Source organism: Amia ocellicauda, chromosome 7 (assembly GCF_036373705.1).
Source record: "Amia ocellicauda isolate fAmiCal2 chromosome 7, fAmiCal2.hap1, whole genome shotgun sequence".
NCBI classification, from domain to species: domain Eukaryota; kingdom Metazoa; phylum Chordata; class Actinopteri; order Amiiformes; family Amiidae; genus Amia; species Amia ocellicauda.
In genome coordinates this window covers 30,533,562-30,559,249 of record NC_089856.1, presented here as the reverse complement: position 1 = coordinate 30,559,249, position 25,688 = coordinate 30,533,562, and the positions used below count along the sequence as shown (strand labels likewise).

General features: G+C 41.4%; 1 protein-coding gene across 4 annotated transcripts; it reads left to right on the top strand.

The window, feature by feature from the left end:
* The first annotated feature begins 1,779 nt into the window (after nucleotides 1-1,779).
* Nucleotides 1,780-25,456, top strand: hdlbpa (high density lipoprotein binding protein a). Of its 4 annotated transcripts, none has more exons than XM_066709110.1 (29): nucleotides 1,780-1,865; nucleotides 5,926-5,997; nucleotides 8,237-8,351; nucleotides 8,566-8,750; nucleotides 12,982-13,197; nucleotides 13,500-13,706; nucleotides 13,806-14,021; nucleotides 14,174-14,380; nucleotides 14,682-14,789; nucleotides 15,022-15,126; nucleotides 16,826-16,904; nucleotides 17,024-17,163; nucleotides 17,629-17,733; nucleotides 17,940-18,053; nucleotides 18,199-18,285; nucleotides 18,654-18,785; nucleotides 18,892-19,110; nucleotides 19,270-19,491; nucleotides 19,892-20,110; nucleotides 20,424-20,562; nucleotides 20,764-20,912; nucleotides 21,964-22,068; nucleotides 22,211-22,345; nucleotides 22,653-22,796; nucleotides 22,960-23,139; nucleotides 23,416-23,532; nucleotides 23,821-23,958; nucleotides 24,270-24,298; nucleotides 24,347-25,456. In XM_066709110.1, the coding sequence occupies exons 3-29, from the start codon at nucleotides 8,276-8,278 to the stop codon at nucleotides 24,360-24,362; spliced, it is 3,789 nt and encodes a 1,262-aa protein (XP_066565207.1). In that variant the 5' UTR covers nucleotides 1,780-1,865; nucleotides 5,926-5,997; nucleotides 8,237-8,275; the 3' UTR covers nucleotides 24,363-25,456. The 4 variants fall into 4 exon arrangements, with proteins under 4 accessions (XP_066565207.1, XP_066565205.1, XP_066565204.1 ...); XM_066709108.1 differs by having other exon boundaries at nucleotides 24,270-24,303; nucleotides 24,352-25,456; XM_066709107.1 differs by having other exon boundaries at nucleotides 1,781-1,865; nucleotides 8,569-8,750; nucleotides 24,270-25,456.
* Nucleotides 25,457-25,688: the final 232 nt, after the last annotated feature.

Below are 25,688 nucleotides of genomic sequence, written 5' to 3'. Positions count from 1 at the left end.
AAAAAAGGCCAATACTGCCACCGAGTGGAAACTGTAATAGAAGGAATTCAATATTTGTTTTACCATCATTAAGCATTCAAATCATATTGTTCTGGGGAGCTGTGCAGATTTTAACTATCCCCCTTAATTTATATAGCATTTCAGTTGTGTTGAATGTTTAAGTTTCTAATTATATAGAAAAACAGCCCTTTGTAGTGTCACCATTCCCAAAAATGAAATAAAACTTTTCTTTACTACAGATTTTACAAACACAGTGTTTATTGTAATTTACATTTCAGCACAATACATAGTCAAACATAAATAAAAAATAATAGTAGGCTACAGATTCCAAACATCTCACTATTTACTAGTGGATCGCTTGAACTGTTTTCCATGGTTTGTCCTGCAAAATCAAGACTAATTAAAGCTGCATCTCCCTCAACACACAGGCAGTTCATTGCTTATTTCTGAGATGTTTTATTTCTGTTTTAGTATGGCATTATAAAAAGGAGTGGTGGGGATTACAGTCAATCCCATTTAGGTTTTTCAATACATAGTAGATTTATGTGTAGCAGTATGACATCAAAACATATAAGTGAATTTTCATGAAGCTTTCATAACCTGCTGTGAAAGTTGTACGCTTTACAGATAATTCAAACTTTCTTTTAATGATAGCTTTTAATTAGAGAGTCTTATCAAACCCATCATTTTACCATTTTCTGAATTACACAATCCTGGATTCCAGAAACACTTTGCTTTCTTGTGTATACTGTTACCAAGAAATGTACCAAATGGATCTCATCCTGATTATTTAACTGATGTTGCCCTACCGGAGTGTATACAAATATGAATACACAGATAAATGTAGGAATTAAACCGCTGCAAAGACCCCCATAATAAACACTCTAATATCCGATACTGTTTTCAACATGATACAGACACTGGCACTGCATCACTAGAAAGCAGTTATTGAGAAAGTTAGTAGTGGCAAGCATGTACCATAGATACATAGCAAAACATTACATACTAAACATCAGCTTCAGTGTGCTAAGCTAATACCATAGTAATGGCACAACGTTGTAGTACCACTCCTAGGTTTGCTGAATCATTGCATTCAGTCATTCCTTAGTGAGCAGGGGCTTTTTTTAATGACACATGCTATAAAACACAACTCATGTTTGATTTGCAATCAGGTAAATACGTGAAGACAGACAGGCAGATAGATAGACAGATAGATCAGGTAGATGGTTAGCTTAAGCACGCAAACTTGATTGGCGTTGGGTTTAATTGCAGCACAGTGCGCGTCCTCCTGTCACCCTGACGTAAGGCGTGCTTTGCAAAGGCGGATTCCGAATTAATCGCGTCAATTTAGAGGAGGCAGATCTAACAGTCCTGATGCCAGCAGTAGCAATCTTTGTGACATCTAAAACAAAACCCGGATTTGGATGGGGTTCAGAAATATAACAACGGAATAATAATGATGGGTATTTGAGCGATTAACACACTGACCAAAATCCCAATCGCCTACCTAATATCGGTGGTGAAAACATGGATAGTCACCCGGTCACTTTCAGACATCAGTGACTCTAAAGGCGTTTTAACTACTGGTTACCAACACAGCAGACAGAAAAAAAATAATATTAACACCATCTACGATATATGAATGTTATATTCGTGAAAGCTTTCTCTGTATCGCTCCTTTTCTTTTTTTAGTTGGTTTCTTCGGAAATGAAACGTGACGTAGGCGCCGAGGCTCTGACGTGTCAGTGTGCGATTGGTGGCCTAGGCCCACTATAAATACGCCAGGCCCGTGGGCCGCTCTCTCACTTTTGGAGTTTCATTAGCAGCTTCTGCACCACAGAGGGCAGACAGGAACACCAACACAAGTAAGTAAGACATTAATTCCCAATCTGCAACGGAAGCGGCGTATTATCTGTGCCTCGAAAATACCAGCTTCCGTATCGGGGAGTCCGCATAGAGAGAGAGGTGCTGATGGCGTGGATTTTCCCAGTAGAAAAAACGTAGCGTGAAAAATGTGCCTAGACCCGACTCCATGTCATTTTCTCCAGACTGTTTAGCCTTCTGCCCTACTGCCTACGTGGACTTTGTGCTTGTGGGGAGCTACAAGCTGGCTGCCTTCCTCGGCACCCCCCAAAATGATCGCGTTTTCATCCTCGAATTCGCTGTCATGTTATTTTAACTGTTTTGACGCATGATTTCTGATTCTCTTCCCACTGGTTTATCCGTTTTATCCGGACTCGTTTTATTCAAGTTTCCAAATGGAGTCTCGTCTGAGCAGGTCGCTACGTGTCACTACTGCGCAAGTCAGAGTTTATTAAAGTTGATGAAAGTTTTTCAAAAGCCCACGTTTCCGAGGAGTATTTTAGTTCCTTTTCGTAGACCGCGGGTTCGGTGCTGATCGCATTCGAAATTCGCATTCGATTTGAGCATTTCAGTGTCGGTAGATGTTTTTATCTTTAATCAGTGTTTTCCTCCTACTTGAGGCGAAGGTTGCAAGTTGTAATTGCACTGAATCGCGTTTTTTGACATCTAGCACATAACACTTTAGATACCCCTCCCCTCAAAACCAAACCAAACACTAATGTTATTTTTTTGGTATTGATCGACTTCCACGTCGTTTTGCGTTGGGAGGTGAAGTGAGTCGTATACTATAGCACAGACCTGATGAGCTGGCAGTCTAGTTGCGTTTAAAAGGTCTGGATCGAAACGTCGAAATCGAAGTGCTGGTTCGTTTTGGGCAAGATTGTTGTCCTTCTCGCTAGTAATCTTTAATTGTCATTTTTGTGACCGATATTCGAGGCCAGTAGCCACATCTGCGTGCCATTTCTGACTGATCTCTTTTCGCCATTGCTTTCTCGGTTAGTGAATCGGCTAAGCTGACGTATACTTAATCTGTGTGTACTCTCGCAGTGTGTGTGCCAAACCTTAGCCTTGGGAAAATATGAAGTTGTAAATGACCCAATGTAACCCGATCGAGCTCTTGTCCTGCACGTTTACATTTTTGTACTGGATTTTAATTTTGGTTCATTACGCCCCATATTTAGGAATTGCACCCCAATAGGTTTTTAACCGGCTGACATTAAGTTACTGAAATCAAGATGTCTTTTCAACTTGGTATTATGTTTCACCTGTAGTACAGTACAATAAGTGTTTTCATATCCAGTGTTGTAGTGCATCACTAAGGAATACCATATTTATTCAGTATGGTAGATCTTGGTCGAACTTAATCCAATGACAAGGCAGAAATGACTAATTATCACCTATGGGAATTTATTTGGGCATCCCAAGGTTGGACAAATTGTTCAATTGAAATTAACCGAATTGCACATGATTTTAATACCTCTCTGATAAAAATGTTTATTAAAATTATTGAAATTGGTGATACTACTGTAAAGCTTGGAAAAATTACTTAATTAGAACACCTTCGCCTGACTTCTATTTTTATTTTTTTATTTTTTATCATCCAATAATTTCTTGGCAATAAAGACAATCTCTAAACAGTCACATACTAAAATTCAATCTGAACTAATATTTCCTTCAGTCACTACATTATTGGCTTCATCTGTCCCGTAACAAGAATAGCTGGGTAGTCTTAATTCTTCAAATTCCTCCTTTTGTCCAGCAATTTAATGATGAATGTTTATGGTGTTGGTAGACTTGATTAATTCTCTCAGATGTATCAGAGCTGACATAACCTCTCATAGAACAGGACATTTTGAATTCCAGGACATCTGCTCCTGCTTAATGTGAAATGCTTGAATGCTTTTGAAGTTGGGCATCTTTAGATTACATCTGGGGAAAGGAAACTTTTCTTCTATTTTAAGTCTGAAACTATACCAATTCTTCAGACTTAGCCTACAGAACTATGTCTGACTTTCTCGTATGTTCATTTTGCAGTCTTGTCTGTGGTTGTCAATTACTGTACTGCATAGCCAGACATTCAAGGCAGATTACTGGTCAGCAGGTAAACCCTGGGGAGATTAATGTGATGGACATCTTTTTGAGATCTCAGAGCACAGACATTGTGTGACCTGAATATTTTGGCAAAGGATTTTAATAGTCATGGAGTTCACTTAAAGGCCTTCACTTCACACTTTGTGTTCACATTTTAAGTATTTGTCCAATCATTCTGCATTTCTACAGTTTCCTTTATTTGGCTGAGGCCTTGCCTATGATGTCTTGCCTTCGAATAAAAAATTACCTTCCAAGATGACGGGGAATAGTCATATTTGTAAGTGTTGCACATGGTGATTTAACCATTTAAAAACAAATTTGACTGGATTCAAATTTCAGTTGTGCTGCTCCTGGCATTATGGTGGGGTTAGCAGGTTTATACTATTGTTCCCACCTTCTGCGTTTGATGTAAGGGAACTGCCAACATTTTCTTTCCAGTTCATAACTTGCATGTAATGCATTTTGTTTACGTGTTTTAGTAGTCTTGACCCTTCTTGCGAAAAGGCCATCTGAATATCTTACTATCCCCAAGATTAATCCTTTGTACGTCTGTAGTCCTGTTTGGCTGTTGAAGGGTTAATCTCGGTGCTCCAGATGTGTATGTGAACTGCTGTTGCAGAGTGAGCCCTAACACGTGTTTGTGAGATGCTGAGGAGTTTCACTAACTGTCAAAATGGAAAAAGCAAATCGGGCATGTTTTTTTCTGGGGGTGAAGCTCTGTCCCGCATGTCTAGAGTGCAGGTGTTGAGCTGATGTCATTGCTGTCATGTGATTGTTTTTCATGGTGTTCTAGTTCAAACAAATTGCTAAATATTCTTGCTTGCAATGTTGCATTTTTGAAGGCAACAATTGGAAATTCATTTTTTTTTTTTTTTAATGGGCAGTGTTTTAATCTGGCTAGAAATCTTATTTGGAAAGTGTTTAGAAAACTGCAGCATTTATTTAAGCCCTCCCATGAGCACAAGTGATCCAATGTGGTCAAACTTGGAATGGTCCTTATACTTTAACTGGACTTCCGGCATGTAAGTGTAAAATGGATATTTAAAGTATATATTTTAGACTGTGATATGAGGTTTGAAGGGGATGATGAACGGAGTAATTGGGTACTTGGGACAAATTTTTACTTTCCTTGGGCTGAGAAAGTAACTAAATAGCATGTCTTTCATGTCTGTTTTGAAAGCTGTGCTCTAAGCTCATATTCCATAGCTATTTGAGGTCATGCAAATTAGTTTCCTGTATATTTTCTCTTCATACCAACCTTACGGTGTAGTCTTGTGTTCTTGATGCTTTGGGTAAATTCAGCTGAGTGTCTCCAGTTTTCTGCACCCGACTCGGCCAAAGTGGTTTCTTAGACTCAATTGAAAGAGATTCCCGTCGATGCAAAATTAACTTTCATAAATGTAACTGGTATCATAACCGCATGCAACAGAACATAGGGAAAATAAATAAAACTGCTACTGATTAGGAGAGGTTTCTGGTCTCATGGTTACATGGTCAAGTTTTCCATTGTCCTGCACAGCACTGTCAACCAAAAGCTATTTGAACTTGAATAATGTTAAGTGATCATTGGATTCTGAAACAATGTTGGTGATGGTGTTTTATATTTAAACATCGAGTGGATAGTCTTTTTTTAAATGTTGCCTTGCAGTTATTACTAGGTACTTGCCACATCACCAGAACCAAATTATACAGCACAATGGGTGTAAATTAAAATTTGCATTTTTTAAAGTTGCTATAAAGATTACTCTTCCTATACGTGGGTGGATTTTGCAGTCTTGTAACCTGTCAGTTTACTGGGTAGGGGGGTGCAGCAACTTTGAGGTGATTTCTTTACATCTTTCCAGACTTCTGTGCTGCAAGAGGTCATCTCCTTGCTTGGTCTCAGGACTCCCTGAGCTGAATGTTACCCTGCATGTTGGTTTTGAGTTGAATTAGGTCTGTTCACTTATTGCTACTTATTTTTCTTTATAGGCAAAAGCTGGCAGGCTGACGCGAACGGACAGCTTTACAGGACGGATATTCTGGTAACTGACCATTTAGCTGGTAAGAAATACTTTTATACAAAGTGTATCTGTACGGATTTGTGATGTGATCAGTCTGTGTAATCAACACTTGCTTAAGGATAAGGTGTCATTAATTTATGGCATGCTCAACCCAAAATGCTTCATAAATTTAGGTCCCAATGCACAATACAGATATTGATTGTGAAGTTGGAATTTGTTCTGGAATGTTAATTTTAAACCGCAATGGTGGATGAAATGGTACATTTTTTTTTTCTCCATTTTGTATCGATGCAAAGACTGAGTGAAGTACATTCTAGAAAGTTTTAAATTCACATCTCTTGTGGTTTTCTGTTTTTGAGAGTTTTTATTGCTAGGAACATGTTGCACATAAATGGCTTATTCATTGCCTTGTTTAATGATGGCACTGTAGAAAACATGGAATAGATGCACTTCAACTTTAGTTAGGTTCGTAAAGGTTATAGCACAATTAGCCGATTAGAACTTATTTTTTATCAAATTGTAGGCTGTTGTGCCCTTCTGATTTTAGTCATAACTTTGATCCTTAAACTCATGCAGGAAACTTAAATGTCTATCTCATAAATATGGCCACTTTGTGGAGTTAAAAATGTAATATACCTGGTATGTGTAGTAGCATGTCACTTGTGATCTCCACAAGCTTTATGTTGGGTTTTATCTGGCTTAAGAGGGTAAAATAAAAGTGTACAGTGTTCTTTGCTCTGCCTGGAAATGTGTGCGGCCCCTGGGAGGAAGAGGCCCAGCAAGGGGTGCACGTTCCATAAAGCCTGTGAAAGCGCCCCCAGTCATCACCGTGAATGCATTTCTACCAGATTTGCCCCTGTGGTGCCAGCCAAACCTGACGTGCACACTGGAAACATAGAATTTATTGGATTTTAAAAATGCATCTAAACTCTTATGAAGACTGCACTTAATCAAAATGTGCACATGTCCATACAGTTTAAATCCTTTCCTGTAGTGAGCAGTGTTCACTTCCTAGTCCCCAGCTTTTCAGTCCATGAATGCCCACTGTTTTTACAAACTCAACAAACACGGTCTTCTGCTTGCTTCCCACTTCACTTACTTGGGGCCTTGAGTCTGCACTTCTCCAGCTGAGGCCCTGGTGTCACTGATCGCAGGCTATATGGCTGATCTGAATGAGACAAGGTCAGATCAGCCTGCAAGCAGCTCCTCTTAAGCTCTTGAGCCAGCTGCAGCTCCACCACTTAGGCTGGCTTGGTGTCTGAATTTCAGTCTTTACCTCTGGCATTCTTTGCATAACTGATAGCAGCTCACATACCCCACCCTTCCCCTTATTTCCCTATAAAAATAGATTTTGAACATATGCCGGTCTCCTACAATTGCTGATTTTCCCCTTTTCTTTATTTATGAAAACATTGTTGGGTGTTTATTAGAGACCGGCTTTTGTTTACATGATTATGGCAACTGTTGGAGACCGGCTTCAATTTGAGACCCGGCGAGTATTGGAAGTTTTACGGTAGTTACGGGAAGGATATAAAGAACAGGGACAGCTTTTTGGGCAGGATCTTCAAAGCCACAGCCTGCTTTCTAGTAACTTTCAGTGTAAATGTTAAACATTCACATCCTTGTTCCGTAACTCTCGGGATGGTGACAGGACAGTGTTTTGAACACGAGAAACACCACTTGTTTCTACTGGCTTCCATTGAATGCTAAGCCTAGTTTAAGGCATTATGACTTGTTTGGAAACGATTACTAGTTGGTGTGGGAGGTTTGACTGACTTGCCTCATCATAGTTCTAAATAAATGTGAATTTTAGCTAAGGCACACATTTCCCTTTGAGAAATTTGTGTAGGTTTGTTGCTGGTTCATCTGTCTCACTTCTGGTGTAGTTTAAATGCGTCTTGCTTGCATTACAACAAGTTTTGATTGGTTACCCCACCCTCCCTCTTTGATATTCAAATGACAGAGTAGATGTACATAAAGTAAACTTAAGCCACAATTTCCAGATATGGTGCATAGCTTTTCATTATGCTGGATATTGTAATCTTTAACTATAAAATGGTCATAACAATGTGTGAGGGGAGTTCACGAGTGGATAAACAAACTCGGAGTACTTATTCTGGTGTTAAATGAGAAAATACTGCATTGCATGGTTTCAATAAACAAAATACATCCTTGTCTTTAAGAACATGCCCTGCTTATGCAAGATCTCTGTGGAGCCTGTATGTGCATATCCTGTGGTACTCTGTGACTCTAAACGGAGTGCTTTGTTCTGTTTCAAGTGGCACACTCGGACTCCGTGTAATAGTGGGATTTCGACCATGAGCTCCGTCGCCGTACTCACGCAGGAAAGCTTCAATGAACACCGCAGTGGCTTCTTGCCAGAGCAGGTTTCTGGTAAGTACCTCCTCCGGTAACCTGGTAGGATAGAGATCATGTTACCATGAGAGGCTTGGGCAGCCCTTAGTTTAGAAGATGGTGTGCTGATTTTCCAAAATTAAATAAGACCTGAAGTATTACAAAATTCTAGAGATGTGCGTTTTGTGAACTGTACAAAGGAAAGGTAAGAATATTTTCCTCTTACTCCCAACCTCTACCATTGCTTACCTAGCAGTTTCCTGTCCAGTCCCAGCAACCCAGGGTGCACCAAGCACCTCTGATGATGAGGGGTCACTGCCCACCTACAAGGAGGCATTCCCCCCTCTCCCAGAGAAGGCTGCTTCACCTGAAGGGACTCAGGAACCTGCCAATGCTTGGACGAGGATCCGACCCATTAAATCTTCTGTAATCACCCAGGTAAGTTGGGACATATGGAGTTCATTGCCAATAACCGCTCCAACTGATGCTTTAAGAGTGGTCTTAACTGAAACCTGCTGTATAACATTCAAAGGAAACTGTTGCTAACTACAACACCGAAATACAACTTGTATGTGCAAAACTACACTTGCATTTTTTATTTTATGCTTGCAGTTCAGTTCTGCACTTATTCAACATTTACACATTTGCAGTTTAGATTGCTCCTTCAATCTAGTTTGTTTGCAGTTCTCGCTGCGCATTTGCAGTTCTCCACATGCTTGCAGTTTTTTTGACTGTTTTCACATTGACTTTCAAAAAACAGTGCGTATATCAGGCATCCTAGATCGGCACTGTTGATCTCCATTCACATCAGACATGGCTGACCACACGGCAGCAGAGGGATAGTCTAAAAAAAGCTTAACGTGGGTTAATGTGCTTTAAACAACCATTGCTTTGCAAAGTTTGTGTTTTAGTTGGCATGTCCTAATACTATGAATAGAGGATGGATATGTTTTTACTAACATAAACCATATGATTACGACATTAAGCCCTGCATATAATTCACTTAAGGTCAATATCGCTTAATGTAGAAAATGCTCAACGTGACTTACTGTACTTAAAACATCCATTTACAGCAAATCTATAAATGACAAGACTGACTTTCCAAACTGTTACACAAGATTTGATGTTTAAAGTGACCTTAAAAGCATAAGTCTTGTCTTTTCTAAGCCCTATTGTTTTGTAGCCAAGATGAATTGTGCTTAATGTGGTTTACTGTACTTAAAACTTAACCATTGATATTCAAATTTGATCAATGACAAGACTGTGAAGTTGATATTGACTTAAGACTGTTTTGTGTTAGTTTGGAAAGTGTCAGTCTTGTAATTTATAGATTTGCATGTAAATGGGTATGTTTTAAGTACATCCCTCTGCTGCCATGTGGTCAGCCATGTTTTAGAATGGAGATCGTCATAGTGCTGATCTTCTGGGATGGATCTTTTCCAGGGTTTGTATGGGTGCTTAAACCTGAAAGTCATGTAATGTGATTAAGGCAAAGTCCAGTACTGAAAAGTGCTAGAAAAATACAGGGTTATGAAAAATCGCTGGATTTGAAATTCCTCAGACTTTGGGCCCATTTTTTAAATAAAATGTTCATGATGCGAACGCAAAAAGTTGCAGAATCTCGCAGCGCAGCTTCTCGCCGTATTAAATCTAAACTGAGAACCTGCGAATGGGGAAGGGACATAATTTGCTGGCGTGGCCTCTGAAATTGGCAGGCAGTGCGAGAGGCACCACGAGCCAATCAGTGTCTCGCTTAAACTGCAGGGCGGAAGCTGCAGATGGTCCTTCAAGGGCAGCGAGGGCTCGTGAAAGCATGTAAACACACACCTGGCATGCTCTGCTGTAAATCGAAAGCATTAATCTCGCCGCTGATGCAAGCCTGTATTTTGTAGTGGTTACAAATGAGTAGAAGAAAACAAATGCATAAAAACCCTCTGTAGTTATTTATTTTTTGACAGACGCCCTTATCCAGGCGTTATCTTATCAGCGTTGATTCCACCAGATATGTTCACTATGAATTACAGATCAGTGCAAATATTTTATTCAGTGTCCACTTATGTATAGCCTAATATTCTCTTGCGTGTGTATGATGTTTTGATTTAAATCCCTGACGTGGACACTTGATATAAATGCCTTTACTGTAAATTTTATTTTATCTGAAACTGAAGTGATCACTAAAAAATACATAATTTTAATATCGCTCAATGCAGTTTTCATTTTTGAAAACTCAGTTAGTAATCTGTTAGCTAAGAGTCCATAAGTGTGTGTTGCTCTGTCACAAAGGAGAGTAGTGCCCTGCATACTCGTAATATTTTGGTGATGCTGATAGTTAAGATGTAATGCAAGAAACCAGTGTTAAATGTACATGTTAAGTGTGATTGTTACACAGCTATATTTATGCTTGTACCATTGTTTAATTTGCATTCAGCTGATGAGTGAAAGTGAAACGGTTATTTGTAAATAAGACTGAAACTAGAGGCTCGGTAATTTAGACATTTGCCCATCCTCAACAAGACTCATTATTTGACCGAAGCAAACTGGAATTAAAGTGAATAACTGAAGCTGCAAGGTATTTTTTCATTTTTTTTAAATTTATTTTTTAAACCAACTAAGTATTCATTAAAAAAATAATAAATGCAGCATTACCTAGAAAACCTGGATATTTGACTGGTCAATCAGCTCTTTGAGTCCTGTGCTGCATTCTGAGCATTGGCATCCCCTGTAAATGTGAAGTCACTTAAGTCAATCCTGGTCCTGAAGGAACATTTACCCTGTTGGTTGTTGTTCCAACCGAGCTCGTAAACAATTTAAAGATCACAAAGGAACTTGTGCAGTATGCATCTGGCACGAGGCAAAGATGCATGTCCAGCCTCATCAGAGATGCTCACCTCACAACTATCTGGTTTCTGACTTCAGCAAAATGTATGCAGATTAAAACCTAGTTCTATACCTGCTATACAGCCTTACAAAATGTAACAATCTAACCACAAAAACAAAAGTCTGGAAAAAGTGTTGCTGCCTTTACCATCAGCTGCCAAGCAGAGGCAAAGCAGTTCATAAACCGTATATTGCTTACCTGTATATAGTCTATATATATTTACTTTATATTTTAACTTTATAAATGTGATTTTAAAATGATACTGGGTTCCAAAACTGACAACTTTTTTGATTTTGCTCATGTACAAATCAAGCGACAAAGCTGACTGAGGAGCCCCTCACGTGTGGCAACATCTTTTATGGCCAGCCGAGGCTTAGACTAGGATTTACTGCCACTGCTTGCTCTCTCGCTGTGGAGGAAAAGCAACGCAGCCACTAGCCGACTAGTAATATATACTATTAACAAGTATAACTATACAATTAACCAGTTTTAAGTTTGAGGCCGCAGGTCCAGTTTTCTTTTGACTTTGTTGCGGTCGTATTTTCTGTCCGCTTAGTCACAAACGTTGCATTTTCTAAAATTTAAAATCATTGTATCACCAGAGATTTGAAAATACTCTCGACTACTAATGGCTAGTTAATCCTCAGGGCCTTGGACACAAAATAGAGCCTTTTCTCTATTCATTACCTGTCTGTAGGTGTAACTGAACATTAATAACCACCACGAACATGACTGGCAACAAATGTTACTGGTATTTTGTAACCAGGTTTCTCGCATTCCAATTATATAGTTGGAGATGGTCAATTAATTAGATTTGTGTCATCTGCATAAGCCATTCTTCTGTATGTGTTAAGACCTAAATATTTCTCATCATAGGTGGGAATGTCACACTTTACTTTACTTTACACTTTTCATACTTTAGTTCAAAAATTTCAGTAATTTTTTTTAGTAACAATAAAAACACAATTTTGAGGTATCTTTTATTCATACGTTAACTAGAGAATTATGTAGTACTCGCCTGCACCTGGGCTGTAATAACAAGGGTCAAAATACTCATAGATTTAAAATGTAAGCTACATTTCTGTATGTCACCTTGGGAACATAGTACATGCCAATAGTTTAAACATTTCAGATTTTAAATTGTATAGTATTTGCAGAATCACAAGGACATGCCATGAGTGCATTGTACACACACGCATTGTCTGACTGTAAAGTAGGAAACATTCTTTTCCATCTAAAACGCACCAAGAACCTAAAACTAATGTTTAACATTTAAATTAAATCAATGGTTTTGTATGTTCCCTTACAATTTGAGTATTCTTTGAGTACTGTGCAGATAGTGAATTGCAGTAATTTATAATAACTCCTAATTTAAAGTAAAAAATCTTCAAATGCATATAATTGCTATCATCACAGATTGTTTATAACACACAAAAACCCAGAACTGTGACTTTTGTTAGAAGCCATTTTGTAGTCTTCAAAATCGCCACATTATGTTATTGCCCCTTATGAAAGTATACCAAGTTAAAGCCCATAGCCAAAAATGTTTTCGAAAATGGACTTTAAGGCCATGCACTAATACTCGGATGCTTGGTAAATTGCATCAATTTCTAATCACTTTTATGCTACGTTAGATAGCAATGCATTGTGCTGGGGTTTGCCTTTGTTTTGGGTTGACAAAATCACATGAGGTCTTGGAAGTCTTTTGAATCAGTCCTTGAAAATGCTTAAGTCCTTGAATTTGAATCTTCTCAACATGTTCAAACCCTGCTTTTCCTTGAATTCCTCCAGGTTTTCCATGTGCCCCTGGAAGAGCGCAGATACAAGGACATCAACCAGTTTGGGGAGGGAGACCAGGCCAAGATCTGTGTGGACATCATGCACAAGACTGGGGCCAACCTGGAGCTGTCAATGGCTAAGGATCAAGGCCTCTCCATCATGGTCTCTGGGAAGCTAGATGCTGTCATGAAGGCACGCAAGGAGATTGTGTCCAGACTGCAAACTCAGGTCAGCCCTGTGTCCAACTGTAAAGCTGCCTCCCCCTCTTTTTTTTTTTTTTTTTTTTTTGGCCTTCTGTGATGTATTCATCCCTATTAAAATTGACTTTGGTTGTCACTAGTTTACATATGATGTAAGATCTGAAACTTGTTTTAATGCAGTGATTAATTTCTCAGTTGTCCTATATCTTTCCATCAGTTGTCTATTCTGACTCTTTACTGTACATATAATAAATCAATGTTTCGGTTCCCTCCATGCACTATGATGGTGTTGCCAGATCCCTGTAGCTAAAAATGTTTTGGACCTTGCAGGCCTCTGCTACTGTGCCCATCCCCAAAGAGCACCACCGCTTTGTAATTGGCAAGAATGGAGAGAAGCTGCAGGAGCTGGAGCTGAAGACTGCCACCAAGATCCAGATCCCACGGCCTGACGATCCCAGCAACCACATCAAGATCTCTGGCACCAAGGAGGGCCTGGAGAAGGCTAAGCATGAGATCCTGCTTATTTCGGCTGAACAGGTAGCCTATTCCAACGATATCCGTTTGGCCGATTGTTTGCAACAAAAGTATTGCAAACCTCCCTCAACACTTATCTCGCCACTCTTCTCTCCTCTTTAGGACAAGCGTGCTGTGGAGCGAGTGAATGTGGATAAGGTGTATCATCCCTTCATAACTGGGGCCTTTAGTAAGACTGTGGGTGAGATGATGAAGGAGACTGGTGCCCGCATCAACGTCCCCCCACCCAGTGTCCAGAAGACTGAGATCGTCATCACTGGGGAGAAGGAACAGGTGGCCCAGGCTGTGACCATGATCAAGAAGATTTATGAAGAGAAGGTAGGTCTTCACAATGCCTGCAAATGAGTTTGAGCCCCAAAGAACCTCTTTAAAGCACAGCGGTGGATTTCTTTGAACACCTATTCAGACTTTAATGACTCGGGCTTGATGCGTGTCCCCTGACATAATTGTCCTCTCTCTCTCCCATGCAGAAGAAGAATGCCACCACCATTGCAGTGGAAGTGAAGAAATCCCAGCACAAGTATGTGATCGGCCCCAAGGGTAACACCCTGCAGGAGATCCTGGAGAAGACGGGCGTCTCGGTCGAGATCCCACCATCCGACAGCAGCTCTGAAACAGTCATCCTCCGTGGAGAGCCAGACCGACTGGGCCAGGCGCTCACTGAGGTGTATGCCAAGGTATGTGATGACTGAGGTAGTGTCCAATTAAGGTGAAATGCATAAGTTAAAATCGGTATTGGTACACCTAACTAAGAATCTGAGGATCTAAGCTATATACTTTCAAGTAGACTTTTTTTTTTTTTTCTTATAATCCTCCCAAACTATGTAAAGGACTTTGAATGTTCACTTGTAAATTTGCCACAGTGATCTTAAAGCTCAAAAAATGAGAAGGCACCATTTAGCATCCACTTAGTGTGGTTCTGAAGGTTCAGAAATTGTGCCTTGTGGTAAGAACTTCCTGTACCATCTCCTTCTGCAGGCAAACAGCTATACTGTGTCCTCCGTCTCGGCTCCTTCCTGGCTTCATCGTTTCATAATTGGCAAGAAAGGGCAGAACCTTGCCAAGGTCACCCAGCAAATGCCGAAGGTTAGTATTTTTCAATTTTGCATGGCTTTAATAGGGTGCCAGGGGTAGGGAAGGTGTCTTTTTGAAAAAGTAAAGCTTTTTTTTTTTTTTTTTCAAAAATCGAATAGGTGTTCCTCAAGACATGGGTGGGACTTGGAAGAGTGTATCCTATTCTGCTCCCAATGGAATTTGTGTTCAGGGTCTTCTATGCAGTTAAGAGGAATGCAAATGCCTGATGGCTACTGTTTTGCAGGTGCACATTGAGTTCACCGAGGGAGAGGATAAGATCACCCTGGAAGGCCCCACCAAGGATATGCAGCAGGTCCAGAGCCAGATCGAAGCCATAGTCTTGGACCTGGTGAGTCAAATGCTCCTAATAACACTGGTGCTTTATTTTACAAATTTAAAAGGTTAAATGCTTTATAAAAATGCAAGTCTACACATTGAGTTAACCCAACACCTACATTGAGGGGAAAAAAGTATTTGATCCCCTGCTGATTTTGTACGTTTGCCCACGGACAAAGAAATGATCAGTCTATAATTTTAATGGTAGGTGTATTTTAACAGTGAGACAGAATAACAAAAAAAATCCAGAAAAACACATTTCAAAAAAGTTATAAATTGATTTGCATGTTAATGAGGGAAATAAGTATTTGATCCCCCATCAATCAGCAAGATTTCTGGCTCCCAGGTGTCTTTTATACAGGTAACGACCTGAGATTAGGATCACTCTCTTAAAGGGAGTAATCTCAGCTTGTTACCTGTATAAAAGACACCTGTCCACAGAAGCAATCAATCAATCGGATTCCAAACTCTCCACCATGGCCAAGACCAAAGAGCTGTCCAAGGATGTCAGGGACAAGACTGTAGACCTACACAAGGCTGGAATGGGCTACAAGACCATCGCCAAGCATCTTGGTGAGAAGGTGACAACAGTTGGTGTGATTATTCGCAAATGGAAGAAACGCAAAATAACTGTCAGTCTCCCTCGGTCTGGGGCTCCATGCAAGATCTCACCTCGTGGAGTTTCAATGATCATGAGAACGGTGAGGAATCAGCCCAGAACTACACGGGAGGATCTTGTTAATGATCTCAAGGCAGCTGGGACCATAGTCACCAAGAAAACAATTGGTAACACACTACGCCGTGAAGGACTGAAGTCCTGCAGCGCCCGCAAGGCCCCACTGCTCAAGAAAGCACATGTACAGGCCCATCTGAAGTTTGCCAACATCTGAATGATTCAGAGGAGAACTGGGTGAAAGTGATGTGGTCAGATGAGACCAAAATCGAGCTCTTTGGCATCAACTCAACTCGCCGTGTTTGGAGGAGGAGGAATGACCCCAAGAACACCACCCCCACCGTCAAACATGGAGGTGGAAACATTATTTGGGGGTGTTTGGGGGACAGGACGACTGCACCACATCAAAGGGACGATGGACAGGGCCATGTACCGTCAAATCTTGGGTAAGAACCTCCTTCCCTCAGCCAGGGCATTGAAAATGGGTCGTGGATGGTATTCCAGCATGACAATGACCCAAAACACACAGCCAGGGCAACAAAGGAGTGGCTCAAGAAGAAGCACATTAAGGTCCTGGAGTGGCCTAGCCAGTCTCCAGACCTTAATCCCATAGAAAATCTGTGGAGGGAGCTGAAGGTTCGAGTTGCCAAACGTCAGCCTTGATGCCTTATTGACTTGGAGAGGATCTGCAAAGAGTGGGACAAAATCCCTCCTGAGATGTGTGCAAACCTGGTGGCCAACTACAAGAAACGTCCGACCTCTGTGATTGCCAACAAGGGTTTTGCCAACAAGGGTTTTGCCACCAAGTCGAAGGGGTCAAATACTTATTTCACTCATTAACATGCATTTAAAAAAAAAGTTATAAATTGATTTGTGTTTTTCTGGATTTTTTTTGTTATTCTGTCTCTCACTGTTAAAATTATAGACTGATCATTTCTTTGTCAGTGGGCAAACGTACAAAATCAGCAGGGGATCAAATACTTTTTTCCCATGACTGTAGTATGCTATGCCGTTTAAACTTTAGCATTTTCTCCTTTAGGTAAGCCGTATGGATTACACAGAGATTACAGTGGATCCCAAGTTCCACAGACATCTGATCGGAAAGGGTGGTGCTAACAGTAAGTAGCTAGTATTTGCTAAACTGTCTACAAACTTGAAGCACTTTACAAAATTGGGCTTTGCTGTTAATTCCAACCGAAGACTTCATCTTTCTGACCTGTCCACTTCACCTTCCCAGTCAACCGTATCAAGGACCTGTACAAAGTGTCTGTGCGGATCCCACCTGATAACGAGAAGAGCAACCTGATCCGCATTGAGGGTGACCCCCAGGGTGTGCAGGAAGCCAAGAAGGAGCTGCTGGAGCTGGCGTCGCGCATGGTGAGAGATCCTGTCATCTCTTAATGACGTACTTTTATGAAAATGCTAAACTTTCAATATTAAACTGAATGAGATCAGACATTGTAGATCTGTTTAATGGAAAATTAGACCCATTTTAAAAGGTATTGGGATTACAAAGTTAATTGTAATTTCAATAAGACCTAATTTTATCCCATAATAACCCTTAAAAATACTCCCCCCCCCCCCCCCAATCATTAATCTTCTCTCTCATGCTGGCACCATGTACATAGTTTTTTCACTGTTATGCAATTATGCAACAAATGCTATAAAATGATTGTATATGTAGACCTCATTCTTGCAATAAATATATAACTGAAAATAAAATAAACTTAGTTCGTGGAGTAGTTAATGACAAACTCCAAATATAGGTTTGCGTCGATTTGAGGCAATTCCTTCTACGCTCCCGGAGTTCTAATGTTGCAAATTATTTCTAAACTTTTGCAGGAGAACGAGCGTACAAAGGACCTGATTATTGAACAACGCTTTCATCGAACTATTATAGGGCAGAAAGGGGAGAAGATCAAGGAAGTCCGGGATAAATTCCCTGAGGTGAGCAACTCCTAATTCAGCTTGGTCTTAAGATTCCTCTTTATCAACAGGTGAGCATTGCTTCACTCATCTAAAATCAATAAACTGTCAGTTTTGTGGTAGTCCTATATTGGCTGGTCAATGTATAAAGTTAACCTTCATTCCAAAACTTAAATCATTTTGCAAGGAAAGTTCTGATCAATTTGTTTTCGCTCTCCTTTCTGAAGGTCATCATTAACTTTCCTGACCCAGCGCAGAAGAGTGACATCGTGCAGCTACGCGGTCCCCGGACTGAAGTTGAGAAATGTACCAAATTCATGCAGAAGATGGTAGCTGAAATGGTAGGGCATCTTGCTTTGCCTTTTGCCCCTCCCCTTGTGGTCCTGAAAATGTGCTTTATAAATGACGGTCAAGATCTCCTTCAATAAAGTTTATTGTGAATAAAATGCATTGTGTTCTGAGTAACATAGTCCTTTCATCTTTCAGGTGGAGAATAGCTTTGCAGTTTCGGTTCCCATCTTCAAGCAGTTTCACAAGAATATTATTGGGAAAGGAGGAGCCAACATCAAGAAGGTAACTTGATAACTTGATTTCTTCAATTCCATTTAGCACATTTCTACCACTGTAAAATTTGAAACCAATGCCTACACAGGCCTAGTTTCCAAATGGTCAAAGTCAAATGGATTATTTTGCTGCTGTTGAGGTGGAGTAATTCCTTGTTACTAGTTTCACAGACCTTTGCTTCAAACCTCAAGTCTGCTGGTTTAACTCCTGTTCTCCACTTTTACTATGCATTTGTTTGGCCACAGAAGGGGGTGTTATTGTGCTGCCAAAAAGTGGGCTGAGTTGCATCAACATTCCTGTGATGCTGTAAAGGCGGTTTCAATTTGTGAGCAGTGTTGGCTGATTTGGTTTTAATTCCTTTGTGGTATTCTCGACAGATCCGTGAGGAGACCAATACCAAAATTGACCTTCCAGCAGAGAACAGCAACTCGGAGGTTATTGTTATTACTGGAAAGAAGGCCAACTGTGAGGCGGCTCGGACCCGTATTCTGGCCATCCAGAAAGAGCTGGTGAGTTATTGGCATTGTAACTTTAACATGGCAACACCTGTTATACTGGAAAAAACATCTACTCACTGGTAGTTCTGCAAGTGAAACTTCTGCCCCTCCTTTCTAGGCGAACATCACTGAGATGGAGGTATCCATTCCCTCTAAACTGCACAATTCCCTGATTGGATCAAAGGGCCGTTTTGTGCGCTCCATCATGGAGGAGTGCGGTGGGGTTCATATCCATTTCCCCACTGAGGGCTCGGGCATCGACACAGTCACTATCCGTGGCCCAGCAGAAGATGTGGAGAAGGCCCGGCGCCAGCTGCTCTCCCTTGCTGAGGAGAAGGTGAGCAGATGGCCTGATATGGCCATTACATGGTCTGTGCTCTAGAGTCATAATCTTGGGATTGTGGGTAGAACAGCTGATTTCTTTTATTTTTTATTATCAGCATCTATCAGCGTCTGGAGATTAATGAGCACTTGCTTCCCCACCCACCTTTTTCAGCAAACCAAAAGCCACACTGTGGAGCTGCGAGCAAAGCCAGAATATCACAAGTTCCTGATTGGCAAGGGTGGTGCGAACATCCGCAAGGTGCGTGACAGCACTGGAGCCCGCATCATCTTCCCCACGGCAGATGACAAGGACCAGGAGCTCATCACAGTGGTGGGCACAGAGGAGGCTGTTCGTGATGCTCAGAAGGAACTGGAGGTCCTCATTAAAAACCTGGTATGAATCCTACCTGCATGTAACGCCTCCACCCTTTACTACAGTCTCTGCTTGCCTGCTGCTTAGCTGCCTTTAAATATGTTGAGAGATTGAGGATATGAATTTAACTTAATATTCATTCCAGACCTGTCACTCTAATATTACCCTGGTTCACCCATTTAATCAAGGCCATTGGCTATCAGCATCTTATCTCTTGCAAATATTTTGAATGTCCATTCAGAATATTGTTGTGCTGCAACTTTTACCTTTCAATTTGTTTAATAAACCAGATGTGCCCTTTTGGCTTGTGCTAAATGTGGATCCTGGTTTGCCCTTCTAAAATGTTGAAAAGGCAGCCCAGTAGATTTGTCTTTTGAATGAAACTTCCAGGGAAGGTTGTTCACTACCTACTTGTTTTCAGGATAACGTTATTGAAGACTTCATGTCTGTGGACCCCAAACACCACCGCTACTTTGTGGCTCGGCGTGGTCAGGTTCTGCGTGACATTGCCGAAGAGTATGGGGGTGTGATGGTTAGCTTCCCTCGCACTGCCTCCCAGAGTGACAAGGTCACACTGAAGGGTGCGAAGGATTGTGTGGAGGCAGCCAAGAAGCGCATGCAGGAGATCATTGAGGATCTGGTGAGTGGCTGGAGGTTTTATACCAGTTGACTAGGTTTCTTATTAGTCTTGTGGACAAGTTGGATTTCATAGATCAATATCTGGAGTTAGTGGTGTTTTAATCTAGTCATTGCCCCTAGCTGAATTGTAAGATTATTGTAAGTCTTTTTTTTTTTGCTTGAAAATGGTTTGTTGATTTTAGAGAAGAAAAAAAAAAAAAAAAAAAGCCTCCTCCATTGTCTGGCTCAAAAGTTCACTAGTGTAGCCATTGGAGTAGATGCAGGTGTATGACCATCAGAGTGGCCAGTGAGACTGTACTGATTTGATGTTGCAGGATGCTCAGGTGACCATGGAGTGTGTGATTGCTCAGAAGTTCCACCGCTCCATCATGGGACCCAAGGGCTCACGAATCCAGCAGATCACCCGTGATCACAACGTGCAGATCAAATTCCCCGAGCGAGAGGACCTCCAAGGTGTTCTATCTCTTGATTTAGAAACCAGTTATGTGCATAATGCAAGTTTACATCTGCATGGACTATTCAAGCCTGATTATGATACAAGGCCACATTTCCTTCTCCCTTATGTCCCGCAATGTTGGAAGTTTTGCACCAATTCATCCTTGACTGGTATTTATAGTGTTAACCAGTTATAATTGTCACCTGTCTTTACCCCAGCTCCCCCTGCTGAGCCAGCTATCCAGGAGAATGGCGATGCCAATGTTGAGGTCAAGGAGCCTGTTGACCCTTCTCTTCCCAAGAAGTGTGATGTCATCATACTGTCTGGTCGCAAGGAAAGGTGTGAGGCTGCTGTGGAGGCACTCAAGGTGAATCTTTTAGCATGGAGACCAGAATACCATCACCTTTCTTAGAACATAAAGTTTACAAACGAGAGGAGGCCAAGGATCCTATCCAGTCTATTTTTAAATGTTCCCAAACTTTCAGCTTCAACCACATCGCTGGGTAGTTTATTCCAGATTGTGACGACTCTCTGTGTAAAGAAGTCTCCTGTGTTCCGTCTTGAATGCCTTGAAGCCCAATTTCCATTTGTGTCCCCGGGTGCGTGTGTCCCTGCTGATCTGGAAAAGCTCCTCTGGTTTGATGTGGTCGATGCCTTTCATGATTTTGAGTACTTGGATCAAGTCCCCATATAGTCTCCTCTGTTCCAGGGTGAAAAGGTTCAGTTCCCTCAGTCTCTCAGTAGGACATTCCCTTCAAACCTGGAATAAGTCTGGTTGCTCTCCTCTGAACTGCCTCTAAAGCAGCGATATCCTCCTTGAAGTGTGGTGCCCAGAACTGTACACCGTATTCCAGATGAGGACTAACTAGTGCATTGTACAGTCTGAACATTACTGCCCTTGTTTTAAATTCTACACTTTTGACAATATACCCTAACATTGTTTGCCTTTTTTATTGCTTCCCCACATGGCTTGGATGGAGAAAGCGAGGAGTCCACAGACTCCTAGGTCTTTCTCATGCGTTACTTCATCTAGATCTGTACCTCCCATAGTGTAGTTATAGTGGACATTTGTTACCTGCATGTATTACCTTGCACTTGTCCACATTGAATTTCATCTGCCAGGTGTCGGCCCACAACTGAATGTTATCTAAGTCCCTCTGAATAGCCTGTGCTGCCAAGATTGTATCTGCTGAGCCACCTATTTTAGTATCATCTGCAGATTTGACAAGTTTGCTAACTATCCCAGAGTCCAGATCATTAATATAGAATGATCTTAATGTACTTGATTAAGCCAGTATGTTTTGGACAGTTGCTGTTCTACACTCTGGTATAGAGCTTTTATGCTGATGTCTAGAGTTAATGGCTAGATTTGCATTTTTCAGTTGATCTTGAAATGCTTATAATTTTCAACTTCACAGGCTTTGGTTCCTGTCACAGTGGAGGTTGAAGTGCCTTTTGACCTTCACCGTTACATCATTGGCCAGAAAGGAAGTGGAATCCGAAAGATGATGGATGATTACGAGGTAGGGCTTCTTCACCACTCTGGGCCCTGCAGGGGTTTGCTTGATGGGTTGGTGATGCTCATCTCCAAGTAGCGTTCAAACCTCTTTTATAGTCAAAGCTGAATTATCCTCAAGCTCAAACTTAATTTCTCTCACTCCCAAGGTTAATATCCAAGTGCCTGCCCCTGATTTGCAGTCTGATATAATCACCATCACTGGCCTGGCCAACCACCTGGACCGAGCCAGAGAGGGCCTCCTGGAGCGTGTGAAGGAACTGCAGGCTGAGCAAGAGGACCGGGTATGTCCTACTTCTCATTCTTTTGAGTTTGCCTGGCTTTTTTTTTTTTTTTTTTCTAATTGGGATTTAAGGTCCAAGATTTGGTCTGCTATAATAAATGCAAGCTACAGAAGGTGCGACTGTCTGTCAAATGTTCAGATGACCTAAACTGTGATATGCAGGCTTTGTGTTCATTATACCACAAGTTTTAAGATTTTTGTATAGCCTGTTAAAACTTTCTCTCCAGTCACTGTCACCTGAGCTAGAAACTCTGGAAGAGATCTGCTCCTTGCCTCAACCTGACGGTCTAATTCTTCTCTCTCTCCAGGCTCTTAGGAGCTTCAAGCTGACGATCACTGTGGATCCCAAATATCACCCCAAAATCATTGGGCGCAAGGGTGCCATTATCACCCAGATCCGGATTGACCATGATGTTAACATCCAGTTCCCAGAGAAGAATGATGAGAACCAGGTACACAACACTGGGATGGAATGCAGATTTGCAATTTAAAAAAAATCTATTTATACTGAATCTTACCCGACCCTTGATTTTGATTTTTAATTGCTTTCTTCTCAAATTTCTATAATGTTGTGGCCTGGAGATTGGTGGTATAAAGTTTCATTCTGCCCTGCAGGATCAGATCACAATCACTGGGTATGAGCGCAACACTGAGGCAGCCCGTGACGCTATCCAGCGCATTGTGGACGAGCTGGAGGAGATGATTTCGGAGGACATCACCCTGGACCACCGTGTTCATGCCCGCATCATCGGAGCTCGTGGCAAAGGCATCCGCAAGATCATGGATGAATTCAAGGTCAGAGGGGACAAAGCATGCAACACTCGCACATCTGCTTAGCTACAGTGTGGCTTGCAGATTAGTAACTAGTTTTGAAGTATTAAGCACATCTGCCGCCACTTATGATCTTTTCAAGGTGCAATTTCACTAACTTGTCACTTAAATGTGCACTGATTTTGCATTTTGATAACTTCAATTGGCAATTAGTCTTCACTTTTGATGCGAGGATAGGATTGGTTTGTGTGAGTAATTGTGTAATGAAGGCAATGTCTGAACATGTCCTTTAACTCCCAGGTGGACCTAAGATTTCCCCAGACTGGAGCAGCTGACCCTGATGTTGTGACTGTCACTGGGCTCCCTGAGCATGTGGATGAAGCCATTGACCACCTGCTTAACCTAGAGGAGGAATATGTGAGTGCTGCTTTCTTTCTAAAAACTTTTTGATTTGGTATACATTACCACGAAGTAGGATAGTGTTGCCTCTGCAGTTATTTGTACCAACCTATATTGGGCATCTGAATATATTAGTTTTCCTAAAAGTTTGTCAAACTGCAGTAAGCCTTGCTGGTAATTTTTTTTTTTGTTTTACATTTTTGCAATCAGCCAGGTCTGAACTAGAGCTGCAGCATTTTATCACACTGAGGTAACCAGTGCTTTGTGGTATCGATTCTCACTTATTGCTGTATGATTGTTTCCCAGCTGGTTGAAGTTGTGGATAATGAGGCCAAGCAGACCTACATGAAGCCCCGTGGGGCTGCGGGAGTGGAGGAGCCCCGAGGCCCATCCAAGGGCTTTGTGGTGAGAGAAGCACCCTGGACTACTGGATCCAGTGATAAGGCAAGTGACCCAATGACTAAGCCTTCTGAATTTCATGTGATGGTCATTAAGCACTAGCATAATTTTGCGCTGTTTTTAAAAAATTAAAATAAAAAAATTGGATGACCAAGCATCTGCTGCTTAACTTTGTAAAAACCTGGGGTTTCCATCGGTTTTATTTTTTTAATTTTGTATTAATAGATGGGAGGAATGGTGGCCAATTGTCAGGAAACATGACCGTTGTTTAAGTGTATTTTGGAAATGATTGCATGAAGCGCCTTGAAACAACTGCAGAACTGTTCAATAACCCTTTTAATCCTCCCTTTATCCAGGCACCTGATATGAGCAGCTCTGAAGACTTTCCCAGCTTTGGGGCTCCAGTGGCGGCTCCCAAGTCCTCTCCATGGGGCCCCAAGCGTTTTTAATCTGGAATCTGAAGATGGATGCCCAACTGCCCTGATCCTCCCCGATGTCCTCTGACACTGACCTGACCCCAAAGCCCCCCCTCCCCCCCACATCTCATATTCACAGCGACCCAACCTGTCTCTGGGTGCACCCTCTGACCCCCTGTCCCCGAGAACTGGAGAAGCTGGCCTTTTGCTTCCCTGCAGGAAGCCAGTTATTTTTGAAAAGTTTAAAACCTTGTGCTGTCTGTCTTGTTTAACAATGGTGAAACTGTGTGCTTCTTAATCCAAAGCTGTTGCCAGGGTGATGGCACAAACCTGCCAGGGTTGAATGAACTGCCCCTTTTAGTTGCCTTGGAAACAGATGTTTCATTTACTTCAGATATGAGAAGTGAGGCATGTCTCTTTATTTGCACTTTCTTACTGAAGCTTAGCTTGCCCCACTTTCATGGGTTACCAACTGGTTCTAGCAACCCCCACCTGTAGCCATATAGAACCTGCTTTCACAGAGGTGTTGGCAGTGTACCTCTGGGGTGTGCTGTAGAACAGCTGGGCATTGGATTTCCTAGCCCCTCTATGCTTGAAACTGGCATATGCCCTACTAATAGGGACATGGGATTGATTGTACAATACATTCTCTGCCGCCTTGCTTTCTAAAAACGGTTTAGAAACTGAACTTGTTATACACTACAAGACCATACTTGACTTACTACCAGTTGCTCTGAAGTTTTTCATGGGGGAACTGCCACTTAATGTCCAATTCTACAGACCCAGGTCTCGCCAGTGTGTATTATACCACACTTAACTGCCAACTTCACATGTCTTTATTCCAAACTGTCAGGCATTATGGTCTGTTCTGGCTTAAAATAGTGTACATCTTTGCAAAAGAGCTGTAAATCCCCACCCCTCATAAGGTCAGTGTCCAATCCCCCCCATTTCTTGTCTTCCAGTTGCTGGGCAGATTCTACTGTTTCCATGGCAACAACTCTTATCGGCCTTAAAATCAAAAATGAAGATTATGCAAAAACTACAAAAATATACAAAAAAAGTGTAAAATGAAATGGATAACACTGGAATTTTAAATGTCCAAAAATAAAAAAAATGAAAAAACGAAATGTGGTGTTGGTGTTTTTAAATTGAGTTTTGGTTGTAATCTTAAATTCTAAGTGAGTACAGCCCTACTAAACAATCTCAGACTAGGTTATAATACAATGTAGTGGGGACCCTGCCAGGTGTGATGTACAGCTCTGGAAAAAAGTGAGACCACTTAACATTGATTTCTGAACTTGGAGTGGTCTACATTTTTTCCAGAGCTGTATATATGCATCTAACCATATACATTTCCCC

Excerpts from the sequence above, each read along its gene's own strand:
- hdlbpa (XM_066709106.1), top strand. The coding sequence starts at position 8,276 with ATGAGCTCCGTCGCCGTACTCACGCAGGAAAGCTTCAATGAACACCGC. Across the intron at positions 8,352-8,565 it reads CTTGCCAGAGCAGGTTTCTG|CAGTTTCCTGTCCAGTCCCA; the intron begins GTAAGTACCTCC and ends TTGCTTACCTAG. Across the intron at positions 22,797-22,959 it reads AGAAGAATGATGAGAACCAG|GATCAGATCACAATCACTGG; the intron begins GTACACAACACT and ends TCTGCCCTGCAG.